Below are 23055 nucleotides of genomic sequence, written 5' to 3' on the forward strand. Positions count from 1 at the left end.
ACAGACAGACAGAGACAGACAGAGAGATAGATAGATAGACAGACATATATATAGCTACCCCAGTCTTCAGCTAAACTCAGGGGCTATTCACACGTGCAGGCAAAACCAGGCTAAGGAAGCCCAGCCTTGTTTTGCCAGCATGAGTGAACTGTTAGGAGCCTCGCTGCTCCCAGTGGCAGCGCAGCAGCAAACCCATTTATGGAGCCTGCCACTTAGCCCAGGTTTGGGGCATGAGGGCACCCTTAACCTGGGCTAACTGCTTGTGTGTTGCTGCCATGTGGCTCCATCTGGCACCTACACTTGAGTAGACTCCCAGTCAGTGCCGGGAGGATCCCTGTAATGCACCACGCTCTCAAGCAGTGCATTTACAGGAGTTCCAGTGGCTGGAAAGACACATCCCAGGCCCCAACCCTCCACGATGCCAGCAGTGGCCGGCAATTGTCTGGGTGGACAATCCGCCCACCCAAGAAGGAGCCCTCGATCATCTGCCGGGGAGGTAAGTATTTGAAGGTTCCCTCCCTTGCAGATCGGAGCTATTTCTCACTGATTGTGAGGAAGGGCTCTCAGTGTTCTAGAAAATCCACATTCTCCAAACTCACCTGATTCCTCAAATTGTTGGTTGTGACTTTCCCACGCTTCTTGGATCTGGAGGAGGCTCTCTTCCATAGCTTGGATGTCAGTCTCAGGACAGTTGCATTGTGGGAAACTAAACCCACACTGGCACCAGCAGTCATTCTCTCGACAGATCAGCTCTCCCTCTGAATTGCAGGTGATGTAGCTCAGGGCAGCTGCTACAAAGCGTTCCCGCAGATGCTCAGGCACCAGTGCTTGCAGACCTACAGAGAGCATGCAGAGATGATACAAGCTCCAGTTCAATGGTACATTATTGTCAGTGAAACTGCAGGCACATTCAAATAACCTTTTTTTGTGTATGTGACGCTGTCATGTGGCAGCCAGGTGGTCAGCTGACCTACACAACCCTTCATCTGACTCACAGGAGCATCATCTGGGTGTGGTCAGTGGGCAGGACTGGACAAGAGATTTTTTTAAAATGGGAGAAATTCCTGTGTGGAAACTGTTTTGGGCCAGGGAAGAATTTCAGCCACAGAAGCTCTGTTTACGCCTTCAGTCAGAATGGGATGTAACACACACAGCTCCCATTCTGAGCCTCTTTGCTATACAATGGGAGGTGAATCTTGTAAGCCAGGAGATCTCTTGGGCAAGCAAGGCACTATAAGAAATGCATTGTAATCTGCTTTTCAGCAATATATTAAGATTGCACTTTCTACTTGAACACTAACCACCACCTCCCAAGTTAGAAGATGGACCCAGCTAGACAGTGTTGAACCACTCATGCAGATGCATGCAAAGGGAAGTGAAAGCACAAGCATCCTTACCAAGTAGCTGAACTTTGTTCTCAGGGCTTTGGACAAGAACAGAGCTCACAGAATCCAGATTGTCATAGTTGCTGCAGCCAAGTGGCCCTGTCCTGGTTTCAGTGACCTAAAGAGAAGGGTATTGCTTGACTATGAAAGCAGATTAGAAGTTTTACCAATTAAAGTTAAAATAATGCCCCTCTTTTCATTTGCTCCCTCTCCCTTTCCCTCCCCCCCCCCACATCCCTACCTGCTCTGAAGTATTTATTTTTGGAGGCAATGCCCCTTTTTGGAATCTGCCACTAGAGATGTGCAGACAAGTTCAATGTCAAACAGGTTCGACATCAAACCTGTTCAGTTCAATGAGCCAATATAGAACCGAAACCCCCCAGTTCGGTTTGTTATCAAACCAAACTGCCCCCCACCATGCAGGGGGGTTGGGAGGTTCATGATTTATTATTTTTTACTCACCCCCCTCCGGGGGACTTCTCTGAAGCCACGGGAGGAGTCTGAGGTTCCCCCTCACCCTGCCAACCCCCATTATGTGTGAAATTGCCCAGTTCAGGAATTCTTCAGCCCTCACCCCTGTTACGGTGGCCATTTTGGAGGCTGCCACACATGTCCAATGCACTGTCCATTGAGGCCCAAAGGGCAGGCACAGCGGACTCCAAATGTCCACCGTCATGGGGGTGAGGGCTGAATGGGCTGAAGACCTCCCAAACCAGGCAATTTGACACATAATGGAGCCTGGTGGGGGAGGGGGAACCTCTGGAGATCCCCCCCAGCCTCGGAGAAGCCCCCCAGAGGGGGTGAATAAAAAAATTTTAAATCGCAGATTGACCAGACTGGGGGTGGGGTCAGGAAGTAGCAAAACCAAACATTCCAAGTCCAGTTCGAGTCTGGTCTGGACTCGAACCGAACCGGGCAACCTGGCTTTTGTGCACACCTCTATCTGCTGCCTGAAAAAAACTGCTGCATGTTGTTTCATGTTTCATGATTAGATCTGAAAGCTGGGCTGGGTGTCATCATGGCACATTTCCCCCACTCTATCCAAGCTATGCTGTGTCACTTGGAAGGGGCCCTGGAGTTCTTCCCACTACCTCAGGGGGCACAACCTTGTTCTCCACGCTAGGGCTCTCTAACCTTGGATCACCAATTGTAATCCAACAACAGCTGGGGATGCCATGTTGGGAACCTGTGTGCCTGACTCCTTGCCTATCTGACCCTCATGGCACAGCCAAGAACTCCTCACCTTCTCACCACATTTGTTTCTCCCCAAAACGTCCCTTCCTTCTTCAGCTTCAGCTAATCCTTCCATTATAGTTGGCATGTGGGATCCTGCTATGTTTTCTGCTCTGCTTGTGCATTTCGCTCAGCCTCCTGTTCTCCTCCTCCAACTGCCCACCCCACCCCCTTTCAGACCTTGGAAAGTCTTTATACTCCCCAGGCTCCAGCAGGTCACTCTGCCTCAGCTGCACTTACTTCCAGCCAAGATGGTTGTGCCAGCTGAGGAACTGCAAGTGGTGCAGCACATGACGGAAACCCAAATGCTGCTTTCAGAAGACATTGTGGCCATTCGCACGACCTACCAGGCAGGCAGGCAGTGGGAATGCTTTGTAAACCTTGCCTTCCCCGCTCTCCCAGACAATTATCCTGTGCTTCATGGGAGTGCAGAGAGTGCTCCCACATGGTCTGCACTGCTTCATGCAGCACAGAGCAAGGCGGATCACTCTGAGGCCGGGACTCATGATCCCAGGCTCTGGCTAAGCGCAGTGCACTGGGGGAGTCCACCAGGGAACAGGCACTCTCTAGGGCCCCATCTCTGTGTCAGCACAAGCTGCAAGTAGACTGTGCTGACACACGATCCCAGCAGCCAGGTTAAGGGGGCGTTTACGCCCTTAACCTTGGCTAAGAGCTGGGCTTTGGTGCTGTATCTGGTGCTGCAGCACCACCAGGATTCACATGGATCCCAGAGGTTCTCACAGGCAGCCAAGCCCAGGCCTGGCTGCTCATGATAACAGCCTCATTATAGCAACACTTCAAATATGCAGACAAGTGATTAGTTCATAAACGTTGTAGCCCAGACTACAAATGCAGCAGTATGAGGTGGGACATTTCTGCAGCAGAAGGCGGGGCTGTGCCACTTTGGAGTACAGGTGGGGGAGGTCATATTTTTGAATGCTGTTCTACATTTAAAACAACTCCCTGCAATTAAACACTAGTATATTAGGGGCAGTTTACAACTTAAAGAGAGGAGATGGGTCCGCCCACCACCACCACCAATACAGGGTGGCATTCAAAATAGATCCTCAGCTGTACTCTGAAGTGGTACAATCCATTCTACCACCTCTCTTTAGGATTGTTACGTGTATTCCTCTGTTGCGTGTATTGACAGGAGATCATGAAAAAGAAAGTAAAAGCATGATGGGGAGATGTAAGGCACCAGTGGCGGGCTTGAACTGGGGGGATCTTGCCACAGAACCCAAGAGAAAACTGCTGGACTGATCCCTTCTGCTTCACAGCTCCCTGGGAGTAGCTCCAAGGTCATTTGAAGCTTGCTAGTGCAACCAAATCAGGTGATCTCAGAAACTAATAGACCAAGGATGAAAGAAGATAATAAGGTGCTGCCGATATCCCATAAACCTGTTGTCTCAGGCTTGGCTCCCCAATCTGAGCAACCTGTCAGACAGAATATCTGCTCTACATCTTGGCCTGCAACCTTTTGGAACCTGCCTCTCTTAGGCAACATTCATTGCCTCTGGCCATTTGACTGCCGAGTCTGGAAATGGATCTGTACCTGCCCTGGACTGCACTACTTGCTTCTCACCCCTTGGACTGACAGCTGGTCCCCTGTGAATCTGAAATCTATCAGGATATCATCATGAGGCATAACAAAGTAATCACAACAGACACTCAAAATAAATAAATAACACACACACAAATTTTGTCTTGAGAAATCTTTAATCCCTCACCCCACCTGGCAACTCCTGAAAGGGCATTTTCACCTCCCTTCTTCCCTCTCCTCCTTCCATTGCCCTTCCTTGGCTTAGCCTAGCTTGATTAACCCTCCCCTACCCTCCCTTTTTACCAACTCGGTCTTTGCCACAATCATCTGTGAAATCCCAAATGTTACTATTACAGTAAAATATGCAAATTAAGTAGCTGTGTGCAGACTGAACAGGTGCCATAACATATATGTAGTGCAAACTATGGGATTCCTGTGTGAATGAGGCCTTAGAGCCAAATTAGATGTGCCATGTGTTTACATTAAATCAGCTCTGCGGGGCTCTGAATTTGATTCGAGCAGCAGGCTGAGGTGGAAAAGGGATACTTCACCCTTTTCCAACCAGCCACCTGTCTGTAAAAATCATCCTCTCCATTTTGCTATTTCGTTTGCAGAGAAAAGATGAGAAAGCCCCTGGGTATGATTTTTACAGACAAAACTGCTTGCATGGCTCATACCCTCTGCTGCTTTTATCAAATCTGGAGCCTCTTGAAGTTGCATTAAAACAATGCCCTTCACTATTTTTCAAGCAGGGGGCACACTGGCAACAAACAAACAAACAACCCTTCCATGTGAGAGCCATTTCCCATTGTGCTGACCTCTGCACAGCACTACTCTTTTCTCAGTGTTGGGGGGCCCTCCCTTAAGAGCTCTAAGAGGAAAGCTCTGGGAGGGGCTACATTTCCCAGCATGCCATGCATGCCTTCCAAAATTGGTACAGGTACTCAAGAGGGCTCCATTTCCCTTAAAGGAGCCTATTACCACTGGTCAAAGCAGAGCCCTGCCCTGCAAGAATGCTTATCTCTTGCGGTGTAATGTGCAGAGTATTGTGCACCCCCACAACACTCTCACTCACTCTCGCCACCCCCGCTCTCCCCCTGCAAGTCTCTCGCCACTCCTGCAACACTCTCGCTCTGCCCCCCCGCTCACCCCCCCCCCGCAAGTCTCCCCCCCCCCTCGCAAGTCTCGTGCTCGTGCTCCCTGTCCTCCATCTTTCTATCTCTGTCTCGCAGTCCTTGCTTCCCCCTGCCACTGCCAGGGACTGTCGGCTGCTCGCCTGACAGCCTCTGAGCTCCCTGCCGCTTCACAGAGCCCCCGATCCAACTGTCAAACTGCTTTCCAGCCTCCCCGCAGTGCGCATGGCCCATCTAGAAGAATTAATAATATAGAATATCTCACTCTTCCTCCAAGGAGCCCAGAGCAGTGTACTACATACTCAAGTTCCTCCTCACAACAACCCAGTGGAGTAAGTCAAGCTGAGAGTGAAGTGACTGGCCCAGAGTCACCCAACAAGTATCATGGCTGAATGGGGATTTTTGTGCTCCCTGTCCTTGCCTGCAGCGTGGTGTAGTGGTTAAAGTGCTGGACTAGGACCGGGGAGACCCGAGTTCAAATCCCCATTCAGCCATGAGACTTGCTGGGTGACTCTGGGCCAGTCACTTCTCTCGCAGCCTAGCCTACTTCACAGGGTTGTTGTGAGGAGAAACTTAAGTATGTAGTACACCGCTCTGGGCTCCACCGGATCCTCCTTCCATCTGCTGGTGGAGTGGGAGCAACCGCTGGAATGTCCTTGCAAGGGTCACTGGTTCAGCCTCATGGAGGCAATGGCAGTGGGGGGAGGCTCGCGGTGGCAGCAGGGGGCTCACAGCAGCGGTGGAGGGCCTCACAGTGGGGGCAGTCCAGGTGCCCAATTTGCCTCGGTGTGACACTGCACCTACCCGCCCACCCTTGCACCGTCATCAAGATGCAAAGGGTAGCAGTGCCAATGAGGGTGTGCAGGTGTGGGCGACACTTTGCCACTCACTTTCCCACCCTGCTGGCACTGCAAGAGTGGCAACATCAGGGCAGGTGGGTGATGGGGACACCCTCCCCCACATGCCCACCCTCCTACGCCCAGAGAGGCTAGCAAGGGGTGGCAGTGGCAGATTGATGGGGAGGCAGAGTCACCACTTGGCTACGGCGGCAGTGGGGGGGTGGGGTTCTCCCTTTTACCTTCTACACACACTATACAGTGGGGTGGGGGGGTGCCACGGAGGCCACAGCCACAGCTGTGGGGAGGGTGAGCGGGCGAGTGGAAGGTTCCCCCTTCTGCCTTCCCAAACCATGCTGCGGTGTACAGAGTGTGCCTTGTGCCTGGGCTACTTATGGGGGCATCTTGTGCTCTCATCGGCATCTGGCAATTGCTCCAGGGAGCATCTGCTGTGTCCCTCCTGGATCTGAGGAGTGTGTTGGGCGTGTGTGTGACTCTTCCTTTGGGGCTGGTTGGCAGCTGCAACTGCTCTAGTCTTCTCTCTCCTTTTGGGCATCAGGGCGGAGTTCAGTTCCTTTGACAGAGCTGCAGTTGCCAGGAAAGGGTTAACTGAGGCTACCCATCAGGCAGGGAGCAGCAAAGAGGGACTGCAGCTTGGAGCCCTCTGAGTGGTCTCCTTGGGTCACGTGCTTGCTCTGTCCACTCACGACTGCTGTTGCCATGGGCGTGGCTGGAGGACCAACAATGCTAGCAATAGCTGGAGAGAAGCTGAAAAAGTTAATCGTCTGTCCCTCACACTCCCCGCCGGGTTTGCAGCATGTGCCCGTCTGTTTGCTATGAGGTAAAAATAGAAATCTATCTGCTTTCAGGAGGTAACCCTGTTTTCTGCTCGTCTGAATAGCTTCTCAGCCTCCCAAAGAGAAAACCTTCTTGAAGCTTCTTGAACTACGGACTAGCATGAAATTGGTAGCAATTCCAGGTTGCAGCCATTTCTGATACCACAAAGAAAGAGAATGGAGCCTCACCCCCCACTCCCCCCTGCCCCGCTGCTCACAGATATTTAAAAGAGGATTAGGGAGGAAAATGGCTTCTGGCTTTATCAGGCCAACAAGTTAGGTTCCAAATTAAAAACACAAAAGCCTTAGAAATCTTTAGAAATGCATCTGACTGAATTTTGAAGCCAGTCTCTAATTGGGCTGGCTGTCTTGGTGCGGAGGCTAAATTGGTCATAATTTCAGTGTACGTTGACTTATATGTTTGTATAGTTTTGTTCTAGAGATGTGCCCATAGCTCAATGCATAAGTTCCCAGGTTCATCTCCAGATAGGGCTGGGGAGACTCCTGCCTGAAACCATGGAGAGCCACTGCCAGTCAGTGTAGACAATATGGAGTTAGATGGGCCAATGGTCTGACTCGGTATGAAATCATATCCCGTGTTCCTAGCCATCCATTTTACACAGAAGAACTGGCTGTACCACAAAACACAGTGTGGTGGCAGTGGTTGGACAGTGTGTGGCAAAGTGGGAGACAGACAGATCAGAGCCATTGGGCATAATCTACTAGGACATTTCCCTCACTGAAATTAATCGAAACATGTTCTTCGGCAGCTCCCATTCTTTTTGATGAGGCATGCACAGGATAACTTTCGGGTGGCTTGTGCCCCACTGTAAGTAGTGGGGAGGGTGGACAGTGCCATTTCAATCTTCCATATAGGGCACCCACACATCATAGGCTGGCCTTGATTATGCATGGATTCTGTTCAAGAGTATTATCACCAACCTGAGAAAAAGAACTGGCCCTGTTATAGAGCAAAGTGTGGTAGGGACACACAGGAGCAGGTGGGGTAATATAAACACAGAGATCCAGCAGTGACATTAAATATAGAGATATAAGAGAGGGCTTTGGAAGAACTTTGAGGTCTGTTGTTCTGTAAGCAAGAGCCAAGCGCTCCAAGCCTGCGACAATGCCACATTACTTCTAAAAAGGAGAAATAATTGTACAGTAATTGGCCTGTTGACAGAGAACAGCCCTGCCTCCAGCCACTGATAAAAGCTTAGCATCGTTAGCATGGCCAATTTCCCATAAATAGCACAGAAGTACGAATCACAGTCTGACTCCCTGCTTCCCCCCCCCCGCTCCTGTTTATTTGGTGGGGGGAGTAGAGCAGAGAGGGAGGGAGGGAAGCTGACTAAAGAGATGGGTTTATAATTGCAGAGCTGGGGAGCAGACCTCAGGGATGGCAGCCTTGCTTAAGCAACCTGCAAATTAAAATCCAGGCGCATAGAGGGGCCGATGGGAAAAATAACATCAGAGATGATGTACAAAAGCAAAGGGAATAGGAAAACAAGTCTCTTTTTCTCATCCTGAGTTGAACTGTGGCTCTGCATTCCTGGAGGGAGGAGAGTCAGATATTATTCTGCACCTAAATAAAACTTGGTACTAAGAATAGACCGGGGGGGGCACATTTTGCATACAGAACATCCCAGGTTCTGTCCCTGTCATCTTCTGTCAAAAAAGGGGCTCAGGTTGCAGGGCTCTCCTTGTATGGGGCCATGGAGAGCCATTGCTGATCAGAGTACAGTACAAGATGTTGGGAAAGGCTAACTACAGAGATGCTCTCACAGCTATATAATAGTGTATTATATAGGATAGCTATATTCCTATATATTTCCCAACTTATCTCCCATGCTTTTAGGCCTGTATTCATATTCATATTATTTTCCAGTGACAGTCGTGCATGATAGAATAGTGGGCATGTGTCCTTCTTCTAAGACTTCGGCACTCCATACAGAGACCCCTTCATGTGAATCCCTAACCTGTGCACCTCTTCACTATTTTGAAGAGGAAGAATCATATTAATTGGGCCTTCATGTGGAGGGCCTGTGTCACACTTTACTTTAGGTGTGTGCAGGGAGGCCACAGACAGACCTGCTCCTCCACTGACAAAACACATTGCCATTGCCACCATCCTGAGCATATACCTGTTCCTGAACCCAGCTTTCTGAGGATGGAGGCTAAAGAACTGAGTCAGAAAGAAGAGATGATGTTCTAAACTGTCTGGAAAAACTAAAAAATAACAAATCATCAGGGCCATCCATCCAAGAGTCCTCAAAAAACTCAAATGTGAAATTGCCGACCTCCTTGCTAAAATATATAACTTATCCCTGCAATCGGGCTCTGTACCAGAAGACTGGAAAGTAGCAAATGTAACCTTGATTTTCAAAAAGGGATCCAGGGGTGATCCGAGAAGTTACAGCCCTGTTTGCTTAATGTCCATTTCCATTGAGGAAAGCATCCTCAAGGATAAAATTGTAAAGTGCATAGAAGAATAGGCCCTTCTAGGAGAGAACCAGCATGGCTTCTGCAAAGGTCAATCTTGCCTCACCAACCTTTTGGAGTTCTTTGAGAGTGTCAACAAGTGTGTAGATCATGGTGATCCAGTTGACATAGTATACCTGGACTTCCAAAAAGCTTTTGACAAAGTTCCTCACCAAAGACTCCTGAGGAAACTTAGCAGTCATGAGATAAGGTGACAAGAACATGTGTGGATTGCTAACTGGTTGAAAGACAGGAAACAGAGGGTAGGAATAAATGGAGAGTTTTCACAATGGAGGGAAGTAAGAAGTGGGGTCTCCCAGGGATCTGTTCTGGGACCCATGCTTTGTAATTTATTCATAAATGATCTAGAAGCAGGGGTAAGCAACGAGGTGGCCAAATTTGAGATGATACCAAACTCTTTCAGGTAGTGAAATCCAAAAGAGATTGTGTGGAGCTCCAAAAGGATCTCTCCAAAATGGGTGAGTGGGAAATAAAGTGACAAATGTGGTTCAATGTTGGCAAGTGTAAAGTGATGCACATTGGGACGAAAAACCCCAACTTCAAGTATACGCTGATGGGATCTGAGCTGTCAGTGACTGACCAGGAGAGGGATATTGGGGTTGTGGTGGACAGTTCGTTGAAAGTGTTGACTCAATGTGGGAAGATTCTGTCATCACACCAAGAAACAGAGGCAGATTTGGCCAAGTTCTCAATGGTTCCTGTGAAATTTCACTAGAAAAGTAAATGGGTTACAATCTGGCACAGAGTTAAGATGCCATAAAACCTGTTCCTCACTCCAGACATCGGGGAAGGGAACTCATACAGTCCAGTCCCAATGAGTACACTGATGTAGTTTCTCCCATTTAAAGAATGGCTCACATTCGCACTATGGGGAAAAGGAAGTGCTGCACTTGGGTACAAAGTTACAATGGGGACAAAATGTGCTCTCCAGGGACAGTGAGTGGCCTGGCATTCAATAGTAGGGCTCCCAGGGAAGGGGGATATTGTGCCTCTCTGTGCACCCTCCCCAGAATCCTCTGCAAAATACTGTCCCTCCCATGGTGTGTTAACCAGACTTGGGGCTCTGTGGGTTTGCTTGTGGATTCCAGGAACTCTCTCTATCAGCCAGGGTTAAAATAGAATACAAGCCAAAAGCTGACACTTTGACTCCAGAAGTGTCTAGGATAATTCATTAGTGTTATAAATAAGTATTCAGTCCTTCCTGACTCTCCATTGTCACATTAGTTTCATCCTCCCAGGCAAGAACTGCTCTCAAAGAAGATATTAAAAATGCCTTTTGCTGCATCTCTTGGGAGGATGCTTAGAGTATCCATGGCTCTATCTAGAAGTGTTTGTTAAGGTGAGTCATATAACTCTCTTTTGTTACAACCTCTTTGAGCAGTACCAGCTTCCTAATGGAGATACAAATATGAATGTACATCTTTGGGGCTGCATCTGTCAAAGCAGAGCATATAATCCATGCCCTGGCTGGTCCAAAATGGCTAAAGTTGTGAACATTTCTTCATCTGTCCATCCACAAGGAGCTTGGCTATAGTTCATTCTCCTATAGGCAACTGTCCTGTGGCATCTTCAGCAGAAGTCCATCTCTGCTGAATTTCCACATGGGGGAGGTCAGTTCTCTGTCTGAGCTCTTCTTCCAACTCTGCATCTCTGCCCCTCCATCACAAGCTGGGCATATTAAACCCTATGTTTGTTTGCATCTGTGTGATTCTAAATTAAAAATTCTTTTGAATTTGTTTGTTGATGTACATGTCTGCCTACCTAGAATACTAAATAAATACAGGAGAACCTCGTTAATCGCAGACTCGACACCCACAATTCCGCATAGCCGTGGCCGGGAGATTGGCACTCAACCTCGGTATACATGGGGAGAAACACCCCAAAAGGGGTTAATTTTCACATATCTGCAGGTTGGGGTGGGAAGAAATAACTTATGAGGTCATTTCCACCCGCCATTTTGCATAAGGGAACCATTTTCTGACTTGTTTTTGTTTTAAAAAATAGGAAAAACACATTAATTTTTGTCAAAAAACCCTGCAGATTGCAGCAAGGGGGGGGTCATTGGTGGACAGCTGGGAACAGACTGAGCATATTAGGGCACCCCCCCCACTCATGATTTTAAGGCAATTTTACCCATTTTTGTCACCTTTTTTACCTCTGAAAACCTAACCCCCGCGATCCCTTAGACACAACCACTCAATATTCACGGTTTCCTTATCCATGATAATTGCAGAGAACGGAACCCTCACAAATACTGAGGTCCTGTAACTGCTTTGTTTTCTACTTCTCCTGTGCCATTGTCATTCTGAATCCCAAGAGAGCATCCTTTCTCGTCCGTGTCTCCCTTCCAACAAATGAATCTGGCCCTCTGTCTGTTCCAATAATTTTGTACCCCACAAGCCAACTACTCTGGTGCATACCATCCAGTCTAAACTTACAAGAAATGAAGGGCTGGTAGGAAGCACCACAGCCAGGATCACAGCAACAGTGATCTATATTTGTTTCTTCCCTTTCTGAATTTATATAAACAATGGGTCATAGTGGCAATGGATTTTTTAAGTGTTTTGATGTGGACTGGGGCTGCTGTTAGCTGAAAAGGGGAGCAAGCAAGATGCACTGCCTGGAGTGAACCTCTCAGTGGGGCTGCTGCTGCTGGTGGTGTGTGGAGCATGCAAGAGACAGCCTGGGTTTCACCCCCTATCACTCCTCCCAGGTATCAACAGCAGCATTTCCTCTCCTGTAAGCCATCACTGGCTGCAGTGGAACAGGATTGTGAAAGGCATTGCCACCCTAGAGAATCCTTAGAGATGGGTATGACTCAGCTCACCATTCTCACAAATTATGCCCCCATACATCCCCCAACCTGCTCATCAGTGCCAAGCCCTGAGCTAATACTACATGAGCAAGACTAGTCACAAAGGAGGAATGAGAGACTTCAGGTTGTGACCGTGGCCTGGAGCACTTTGCACTCATGTTCCCCTTGGCAAGAAAAGTCCTTTCTTTCAGGCTTCAGGCCCTCCTGCCATCATCAACACCTTTGTGACTTCAGGGCCTAAATTAGAGGGATGTGGACAAATCGATTTTTCCATTTTGTTTTGTGCCCAAATCGAATCACCCCTGATTTGTTTTGTGTCTAAATCTGCCCCCCCCCCCGAATCACCCCAGATTTGATTTGGATTTGATTCAATTTGATCCAGATTTGGATTGATTTGGACCACTTATAAAGGAACTAGGGGCACCATATTTGGTTGGTGGGTGGGTCCCCATGGTTGCTACCTACCACCCAAATTTCAAGGCAGTGGGGCACTTGGTTGATTTTTAATGAATTTTGTTTAGTTTTTACTGATTTTGTATATTTCTGCCATAGGAAATAATGGGGATTCGAAATTGCCCTAACATGGATCCCCAGCTTTAATTTAAAAGAGAGAGAGAAAAGGCTATGCTCTAGCCTAGGCCTGCTCAACTTTGGCCCCCCAGCTGTTTTTGGACTACAACTCCCATAATCCTAGCCATAGCAGCCAAAAACCAGGGATTATGGGAGTTGTAGGCCAACATCTGCAGGAGGGCCGAAGTTGAGCAGGCCTGCTCTAGCCCCTGTAGAAGTGGAGTTATGTAGCAAAATGTGTGGTCACTATTTTTCAAGTGTTTGGATTCTTTTGTGTATAATAACTTTTCCTCATAATGCATCCCTATGAGGATTCATTGCACACCTTCATTTCTTCTGTTCATTTTGACTGTCATTGGACAGTGCCAACTGTCAACTGACATGTATCAACTACACCCACGACCACCACACACACTATTTTTTAGGACTTTTTGCTTAGATTCTTTGATATCTTCTTTACACACCTTCATTTCTTCTGTTCATTTTGATCCCACTGCTTTGCAGGTGGGGGTGGGGAAATAGTGGCATCCCATGTGCCAACTGCTCCCCAACCCACAAGCCACTGGGTACTCAGTTTATCTTTTAGCAATTTTTGAGGTATTTAGACTCTTTGGTGTGTAATGAATCCTCATAGGGATTCATTATGAGGAAAGCTTATTAGACACCAAAGAGCCGAAACACTTGAAAACATTCCTAGAATATAAACTGAGTAGTACCTCACTGCCTTGTGGGTGGGAGTGGGTGTAGTTGGCGCATGGCAGTTGACAGCTGGCACTGTCCAAAGACAGTCAAAATGAAGGTGTGTAATGAATCCTCATTGGGATTCACTGAGGAAAATTTATTATACACCAAAGAATCCAAACACTTGAAAAATAGTGACCACACGTTTTGCTCCATAACTCCACTTCTACAAGGGAGAAGCTTAGCTTTTTTAAAAAATGAAAGCTGGGAATCTGGGGAAATTAATAGGAGGAATCCGAATCTCGAATTGATTAGAAATGAAACCATTCATTTCGATTTGGACCCGAATCTAGTGATTCAATTTGGACCCAAATCTAGCCAACGGACCACAGGGGCGATTTGTTCTGTCTCCAAATCGCCCAAATCAGCTAGAATCTGGTCCAAATCTATTAGGACCCAAATCAATTCGCACATCCCTATAAAAGAGTAAGCAGTAAGATTTGAACTTGAATTGATTTGCATATCCCTACTAAAGTTGTTGTTGTTGTTAAAAACTGTATTTGTTAGCTGCCCCATAACAAATTATGGGCATTATTGCCCTATGCTTTACACAGAGCTGCCCTTGAAGCCTGTTGGAAGGAGAGACTGTGGAGTGTTTCTGCCTGATGGCAGCTTGCCTCTAGGGTTACCTTGATGGCAGCTGTTGCTATCTGGATATGGTGGAGGCGCCTCAGTGTGCTTTCACGGTCAATGAAGTATGAGGCTGCCAGCTGATGCAGTGTTTCCAAGGAGACGGTGGCGTTGGTCCCACCACTTCCGCCCATGCCACCAGCTTCTGCTTTCCGACTCAACTTGCGCTTGTCCACAAAAATTGTCAGGGACTCTTCTCCTGCAAAGACACAAGGCACTGGATTTAGCCTGTCCCACACCCTTCATGTGGGGATCTAGAAGCACAGAGTCCAGTGTCCCTTCAGGGTGACTCAGCTCACCAGAATAATGGAAAGACCAAAGGTACAGCTAGAAGAGAGCCTTAAATAGCCAGAATTCAATAAAACATTGTGGACTATCACCATCACTGTCCACACCCACACTCAGCCAGTTCATCATCCCTGGCCAGAGCCATTCAATGAACTCGGGTCTGTATTTGCTGTGGAGGCTGGAGGCTTGCCCCTCAGGTGTCCAGGCCCAGGCATGGGCAAATACCTAGGGCAAGTAAGCCAAAGACTGGCAGTACAGACTGAGAAGAACCTGGAACTGAGGTCCTCTGAGGATAGGCAGCAGATTTGGGAGCTTTGCCTGACTTTAGCACTTGACTCCCCAGACCAGGAGGATTCTGGGCCATTCTGCAAGCGTCACAGCTGGACCTTACTGAAGCGCTTTCCTTGGACTAGCAGCCTTGGTGGCACAGAAAGCAGTGAGCTATTGCCTGATGCACAAGGTCCGTGGTTTGAGTCCCACAGTGCATGATCCATCTACTTCATCTTTTGCAATCATCAGCAGCCTAGGTGTGCCCACCGGTCTGCCCACTGCAGTTTGGTTACCTATGTGCCTTGCTACCCCATGCACATGACAAGAGGCACTTCCAAAAGTAGAATTTTAGGAGACTGACACCCAGAGCAGATCAAAGGATGCCTAACACATTCAGGAAAGGAGGACAGAGGAAATAGCCTTGGCAAGTGGGAAGATATTATTGAAACCAATCAGTCACCCGCACAGTAAAATGTCACTACTTGTCTTTAGCTGCACAGCAAGCTTGTTTTGTTGCTGTTAATAGACATGACTCATGGATTTCTAAAAAAAATCCATACTGCTACTTTAAGTCCTCCCTTGATCTATGGCTTGAATCTATAATAACCAATCTTCCATACCAATTAATATTGGTGTGATAAACCTAGTGTTAGTCCTTGGGGAGCTCTGGGGAAGGGTGATCCAGTGGATTCATGCCCTCATGAGAGGTCCAAGGTACATCTCAGCTCCAGCCCATCTCAGAGCCCTCCCCACCAGGATAGTTAATGGATCCTGGATCGTCTTCTGGAGGGGAAGTAGCAAGAGAAGCATCAATGGTTTCTGAGCAACCACTGCAGTCTATCATTACAAAATTATAACTGTGAGGAGTAGGGTAGACTGCACTGGTTGTATTCTAACAACTACTTAGAGCAGGCCAGCACAGCTGGTGAAAAGAGGTGGGCAAGGCTCCCTCCCCTGTGTACTGGATTGAATCAAAAATAAGTGAAGGTATTTCCCCAGAATTGGGAGAGTAGAGAGGAGTGGAATTCTTCCCCTACATGAATTTTAATCAAAGTTAAAGAAAAATGCAGGCTTGTGATATTTGCCTTTTATCCCTCACCCAATGCAAGAATCATAAACCAAAGCCTAGAACTAAGAGTTCAGCAACCATCTCCACTTGCATGTTATGACCCACCAAGCCAAATGAAGTCACCATCCACATCTAGCAGATGCCTGACAACCCCCCTCCCCATTTTTGCTGCCTCCGGCAGACAGCAAAAACAAGGTTTATCCTGGTGGGTCACAGGCCTGACCAGCTACGGGGCAGTTAAGCAGCAGTACAGGGAAGTGCTCATTTCAAGGGCAAGTAGCTGGTGCTGTGGATCTTAGACCTCTTGTCCAAGGATTCTGGACAATTGTGCCAATCATCTGGATGCTGCTATTGATCATGTGCAGTTCTCTTCATAAACTGAGCATGTGAGAGCTCATTTGGACATTTCCAAAGTGACTGAATAATTTAGCTGCACGCATTGAATTTACCTCCAGGGTGCATCGTTCTCAGGTGGTGGCAGTGCCCTCCCTTTTTCAGATCAAAGATATGTGTCCAGATGAAAACCCAGCTCAAATCTCCTCATGAAGCCCTTGGCCTACCCCTTAGAGTCTGACTATACTGTACACTGATTCATCCCATGAAAAATAACTAACTTATTTACCTGAATTCAAGACTAGATTTCCCGCCCAAGTTCTCTAATGTTAGAAATCAGGGAGGTTATCTTAATTCAGAGTCCTGTTCCTTTCCGGTAAATACAGGTATAACCTCTATTTAACCTCTGTTTCTTAAGAGGGTCATCTTAAATTCAGAGTTTTTTCTATTCAGGTAAATACAGTATGTGAAAACCAGACTCTGACTTGGTGAGAATTCTGGAGGCTCTTCTAAAGACTGAGAAAACGGAAGGGGACTTGGAGCTGCTGGCTGCCTTTCTCCATCCATCGTGTATCTCTGCTTATCGTGTCTTTCCTTAGCAGCCAAACAGAGGAGCAGGAATAATGAACTGCTAAAGACAGAGAAAACAAGCATAGCAAAACAACAGATGGAGAAAGGCGGCCAGTAGCTCAACAATCCCTCCAGTGTTTTCTGCCTGTCTTGAGGGAAGCTGTCTAAATTCTCAACAGTCAGAATCTGGATTACATGGCTGTTTTTCACAAGATAAGTGTAACATGAATCCAGGGTCTTTGTCTTCCTCATCTCCAGCGGATCCAGAACTACATTTGCTTGGGTCTATCCCTTGTCTCCCTTGCTTATACCTTCCTTCTTGCCATCCCACTGTAGTCTTCTTCCAAACAGGGCCAAAATGAAATTTAAATTGAAAGCTCCAAGGAGCAAGGATCTGCTTTTTGGTTATGTTATTCTGTGAACTCATGTACTGTACACCGACAGAGGCGTATCTAGGGGAAATAGTGCCTAGGGCAAGCACTGAAATTTGAGCCCCCTGTCCAAACATCTGACACCCACCTTTCAGATAACTTTGCCATAATAACAGCTCAAAAATACAAGTCAAGCTTGTTAATCTTTTAATATTTCAAAATCTATTTAGCAGTGGATGTAGCCAGACCAAAAAATGCTGGAAAACTACAAATTTCAGTATGCTGGGGCTCATGAAATACCCCCAAACTATGTGGAGGTATACTTGGAAAACTAAACAGAAGTGTCGGTCTAATTCTCTACTATGCATTGTTGCATCACTATTACATACAGTAAGTTTTAAAAATAAATGGAGAATTTGACTTTTCCTAGATATTCTGAAAATAATTAAAGGAAATGCAGAGTAAACTGTGTCACTGCTTGGAATATATTCTAGTATTTCAGAAAGACAGTTAAAATGAGAGAAAGAGAGCAAGAAACTCCCCGTGGGCCTTAATTACTAAGGATTTCACACTGATTCAAAGACAAACTCACCATTAATAGCCATATTATTAAGACATCACATTTAACTCATTTATCACAAGAAGCAAAGTAAGAGCAAATCCTAGCTCCTAGATACAATCCTAGCTCATATGTTTCAGCTCAGTATTCACAAGCCCTGATTCTCTGTACATAGTGCCAAACTAAATATGTGCACAGTGACTTATATTATATTAAAAAATTTCTTTTACATGTAGACCCTTCGGGGGGCTTCCTAAAGGCCGTGGGGGGTCTGCAAAGGTTCCCCATCCCCCTGCTGGCCTCTAGTGCCTCACAGGGACCATTTGAGCATGTGTGGTGACCATTTTTAAATTGTTTTTTTAAAATGGCCACTGAAAACAAAATGGCCACCATGCATGCTCAAATGGCCTCTGCATGTCCTGGCATCACCTGGGGCCTCACAGAGGCCATTTGAGCATGCGCGGTGGCTATTTTGTTTTCAGCAGCCATTTTTTTTAAAAAAAATAATTTTAGAAAATGGCGCCCCCCTTCAAGTGGTGCCCAGGGCACGTGCCCTGCCTGCCCTACCCCAGATATGCCCCTGTACACCAATTATGCTGTAACAATAACAGTAACATCAGCAGCAGCAGCAATAGTAATGTCTATGTATAAAAAACAATTCCCAACGTTCTGTGACACTCTCCCAACATCCCATCACACTCCAGGGCCACCAAGTAACAAAGCTCAGAATGGGGTTATGCATGTAAGAGGAGCAGGGCAAGGAACAGGTTAGATGTATCTTGTACTGAAGATGCTCCTGTGGACAGATACTTGGGATGGGGTGGGATGTGAAGTTCCATACCTCCACGTAGAAGCAGGACTCCAAACTACTGAGCTATGGTGGCAGGACTGGGGCAGCAGGGAAGTGGGTGGAGAGTGTTATGCCTCTTGCTCACAACTTTCTGAAGAGGTAGTTGTGATAGAGATGCAGCACAGTGACTGGTGGAACTCTTGCTGGAGGCCATGTGGTGCTGCTGTAGCTGTTCCCAAGGGCATTGTCAAGACAAAGCACTGTGACTGGCAGGACTGCAGCATGATAGCTGTGGACTCCATGGGAAGCAACATTTGTTACTGATCAGGTTGGTGTTGCACTAATATTGTCTTGACAACTATTCATGGGATCCCACCATGCATACTTTAGGCTCTGGTGCAGCATGGCAATTTTGTATTACAGATAAAACAGTACTGAGCTACACAGCTGCAATCCTGTGTACACTAGCTTGGAAATAAACCCTACTGAATGCAGTGGGACTTGCTTCCAGATAATTGTAGCTGGGGCTGATGGGAGTTGTAGTTCAGCAAAATCTGGAGGCTCCGAGATTTGGAACCATAGATATAGAGGATGAGGCTATAAGGCTCCTATGTGCATTTACTTAGTCAAACTTACTTTTGAATAAGTATGCTTAGCCTGTCATAGTCTTCTGTGGCATGAACATTCTCTCTCATCATTTATCATAAATATTTATTATTATAACAGTTCAAGGAATAAAAACTTGTACATTCCAAAACGAAAAACTGTATACAATCCAAAATAAAATTAAATCAATTTGATCATTCACACAATTTACAGCCATAGACTTTAAAATCTTAATTCTAATCTTCTTGTAGGTTACAGCCGACACAGCGACTAATCATGTGAAGCATCTCCACGTCTTTGTAATATTTAGGTCATTTGCACAAATATACAAAATGAGCATTAGATGGAGGTAGAAGATAACAGACTGTTCTTGAGCCAAACCCCACATCCTGAGATGCTGCAGCCCTCTACTTTGGATCTACCCCATTCCAGGCTTTCTCTAAAATCCTTCCTTGAGTCTCTCCCATTTAACAGCTTGTCTGTCTTTTTTACACTGGCTTCATACACATACACACTCTCTTGCAGTAGCAGTAGTGGGGACAGAGTATAAGGAAATCCTGCACCTTCTCAAGAGTCTCTCCACTCCCCAGTGACCAACCGATAAAAGAATAGCCAGCTGGCTAACTACCCCAACTCAAAACAATATACAAAGGCCAGGACTTTAGCATATCTCCCGTAAACATATGACAAAGCTGCAGTTCTGTTACGGCTTGTCTCAAAGCGTAATGAGACAGTGATTGTAAGTAATGAGATAAATAGCTGCCAACCTTAAAAAGATGGTACTGTTTGCTGAATAATTCTGAGGCCCTGGATAGAATTCTAAAAGGTAACAAATCTTAGTCTTATTCTGGTTGATTGAAAAAACTCAGTGAGGGGGAATGTTGAATAGGTTTCTCACAAATCTGAGCCCATCCACCTGTCCTTATTTGTTCCTAGAAGCAAAGTTTGGCCATATCTAACAGACTTTTAATGTAAAGAAATGTTGCCTTACTCGCTCTTGAAGAAACAGAGAAGACGTGGATATTTGTAAGAAAGCACCCATTCACCAGATGGGCTGCAATTTCACAGCTATTATACCAGCAAAGTTGTGCCCATCCCAAAAGCTCCCAGAAGTTTGTGTACACAGGAAAATATAATTATATATGTGCATGCACATATAAGAATTCAACACCTGATCCTGCTGCTCAAGTGATATTGCTTGAAGGATCAGTTGAGAATATGATTGGTAGGTCTAACAGAGAAAGCTTGCAGGAAGGAAACTGAGCACTCACCTCCAAGAGTAGCTGAGAGCAGGAAATGGGTCCCGTATTTTTTAATCAGGTTCTCAGTTATCTGTTGGAGGCTGGGTCGGCGCCCCAGGAGGCGAATGTTACGGATGAATTCTGGAGCCAGAGGCAGAGGCAAGCTGAAGAAATCTTTCCTTTCCAATGCCAAGTTGTTCACTTTCCAGCGTGCAAATTCTCTAAAGGGGAAGCCAAGGAAGAGCAACAGTAAATTAAGCCTGTTATATCCAGAGGGTTCTAGCCTTTTAAATAAATAAAACAGAGGAAGTTTCTAGCCCTCAGGAGTAAGGAGGCAGAAATGTCTGAATCTGCTTTGCAGGGATCTGCTTAATGTTTGGAGTCCTTTGGGTTTTTATGCATTCTTTTCATACACTGTCCTTAATTTGTGACATAGTGTGCAGAGGCTTAGCCCAATTTCTGTCATACAGTTGTTAAAGGCATAAGAAAGAAGTAATTCTGCTCTCTTGAAGAAATCATAACAAGGCAATGGGGGGGAAATGGTGCAACGAGGATTGTAGACATATTAAGTTGCCTCATACTGAGAAAAAGCAGTCCATCTAGCCCAGTATTATCTGTTTGGAGATGTTGTAGGTCTCCAGACTTGTAAGCAAAGTTCAGTCTTCTCCACTGAAACATGCATATTAAAAGTACAACCCACCAGTAAGTTCTCTCTGTGAAAAGCCTACTGAAACATGCTCTTCACAGCTTCCATTAATTTCAGCGAGGTTTTTCATGGAGAGGACTTCCAAGGAGATCATGACATAGGTAACGGTAGCCAAACACTATACAGTTTGCATCATGTATCAAAATCACATAATTAGAGGAAGATATTTTAAGCACAGATCAGAAGAGGAACTCAGGAGAGGAACTGAAAGAGACCCCACTGTTTGTCTGGGAGCTGGACTAATCGTTGCTATCCCTTCTTTGCTCCTGCTATTTTAACCCATTTCATTTTAGCAGAACTTCAGCTAGGGACTTCATTGATTTAAAACAGGGCTACTGAACTGTGGCCCTCCAGCTGCTTTTGAACTACAGCTTCCAGCATCCCCCCCCACAATAGTTAGGGATGATGGGAGTTATGAGCCAACATCTGCAGGAGGACCAAATTTGAGTAGCCTTGGTTTAAAGCCAGCCTGCTCAACTTTGGCCCTCCTGCAGATGTTGGCCGAGTGGCTATTGGCCACTATGGCTGGGGATTATGGGGGCTGTAGTCCAAAAACATCTGGGGAGCCAACGTTGACCAGGCCTGGTTTAAAGGATCAGAGCATGAGGGTAGCTGTGATCAGATGCAAAATACACCAGTGAAAATCTGAACCTTTTCACTGTTGCACTATTTTTAACCGCTCCTAAAAAGGTCCTCTTTGGACCTCTCTATCTTAAACAACTTTTGGCCAGTTACTAACGTTCCTTTTGGGGGGGAGGGGGGAGTTTGTGGTGGTGTCCCAGCTCCAGGCAGTCCTAGATTAAACTGGTTCCTTGGAGCCTTTCCAGTCTGACTTTGACCTTGGTACGGGATGGAAACTGCTTTGGTCACCCTGGTGGATTACCTATGCCAACAGATAGATGGGGGAGCATGACCTTGTGGATTCCCCTGGATCTCTCAGAGGCTTTTGATACTCTTAACCATGGTATTGTTCTGCAGGTTCGGACTGGCTACGATTTGGCAATACGGTGGCTCCAGTCCTACCTGGAGGGTCGTACTCAGAAGGTGCTGCTGCTCTACCCCTTGGCCACTGTACTCACAAGGTGGCTCTACCCCTTGGCCATTGGCCATTGCCAAAGGGTTCTATTCTGTCCCCCATGCTGTTTAACATCTACATGAAACCACTGTGGGAGGTCATCCATGGATATGGGCTGCAGCAATATGCTGATGACACCCAGCTCTACCTATCATTTACGTCAGTCAAGTGCTGCTCAAAGAATTGGGCTACAGCATCTCTTCTGTGGTGCCACTGAACAAGCAGCAGATGAGCAAGTGAGAGAGTGAACGGAAAAGAGTCCCCCAAAATCTGTCACCTGGCACAGCTGGCTCCACATCATTGCATATGCATGTTTCATTGCATGCATGATACAATGGGGCTGTATCTCAGTGGCAGAGCATCTGCCTTGCATGCAGGAGGCCCCAGATTCAATCCCTGGTATCTCATGGAAAAAACTTCCCTGAAACCTTAGAGAGTCACTGCCAGAGAGTGTAGACAATACTGAGCTAGATGGACCAATGGTCTGACTCAGTATAAGGCAGCTTCCTATATTCTTAATGTGTGACAGAAAATATACACAAACATGATGATGATGATGATGATGATGATGATGATGATGATGATGATGTTTCATACTTAGGAGTATTCAAAGCACTTCACATACATTAAGGTTGTTCTCACAACCAGAGCAACCTGGGTTAACCCTCTTCTACCCAGGTAGCTCTGGTCATCTGCAACAGTGAGAGTGCTCCCAAGCCAGAAGCTCCATCCCTAGGTAGCCTAGATAGGCTACCCAGGTTAAAAGTGAGCCAGGAAGAGAACTGTAGCGAATAGCGGATTTAAGCCCAGCCTTTGGCTCAAGGCAAGCCCACGTGGAGGAAAGAAAAATGCTGATTCATTCCCTCCATGTTTGTTCAACAAAGGCTATTCCTTTAAACCTTAACCATTTCTTGGTAATCGCTGCCACCAAGCCCACTTTTAACAGCGTTTAA

The 23055-nt window shown here is 46.5% G+C and overlaps 1 protein-coding gene across 2 annotated transcripts in view; it reads right to left on the reverse strand.

Moving 5' to 3' along the window:
- BRINP2 (BMP/retinoic acid inducible neural specific 2) overlaps window positions 1–23055 on the reverse strand; it is an 88814-nt gene that overhangs the window by 15354 nt on the left and 50405 nt on the right. For both annotated transcript variants that reach the window (XM_053247385.1, XM_053247384.1), the window contains exons 2-5: window positions 20352–20542; window positions 14224–14423; window positions 1398–1503; window positions 600–836 (exon numbers count right to left, since the gene is read on the reverse strand). In XM_053247385.1, the coding sequence (XP_053103360.1) occupies window positions 600–836; window positions 1398–1503; window positions 14224–14423; window positions 20352–20542 (734 nt within the window). The remainder of the gene's footprint in view (window positions 1–599; window positions 837–1397; window positions 1504–14223; window positions 14424–20351; window positions 20543–23055) is intronic.

Source organism: Hemicordylus capensis, chromosome 4, assembly GCF_027244095.1.
Source record: "Hemicordylus capensis ecotype Gifberg chromosome 4, rHemCap1.1.pri, whole genome shotgun sequence".
Lineage (NCBI taxonomy): Eukaryota > Metazoa > Chordata > Lepidosauria > Squamata > Cordylidae > Hemicordylus > Hemicordylus capensis.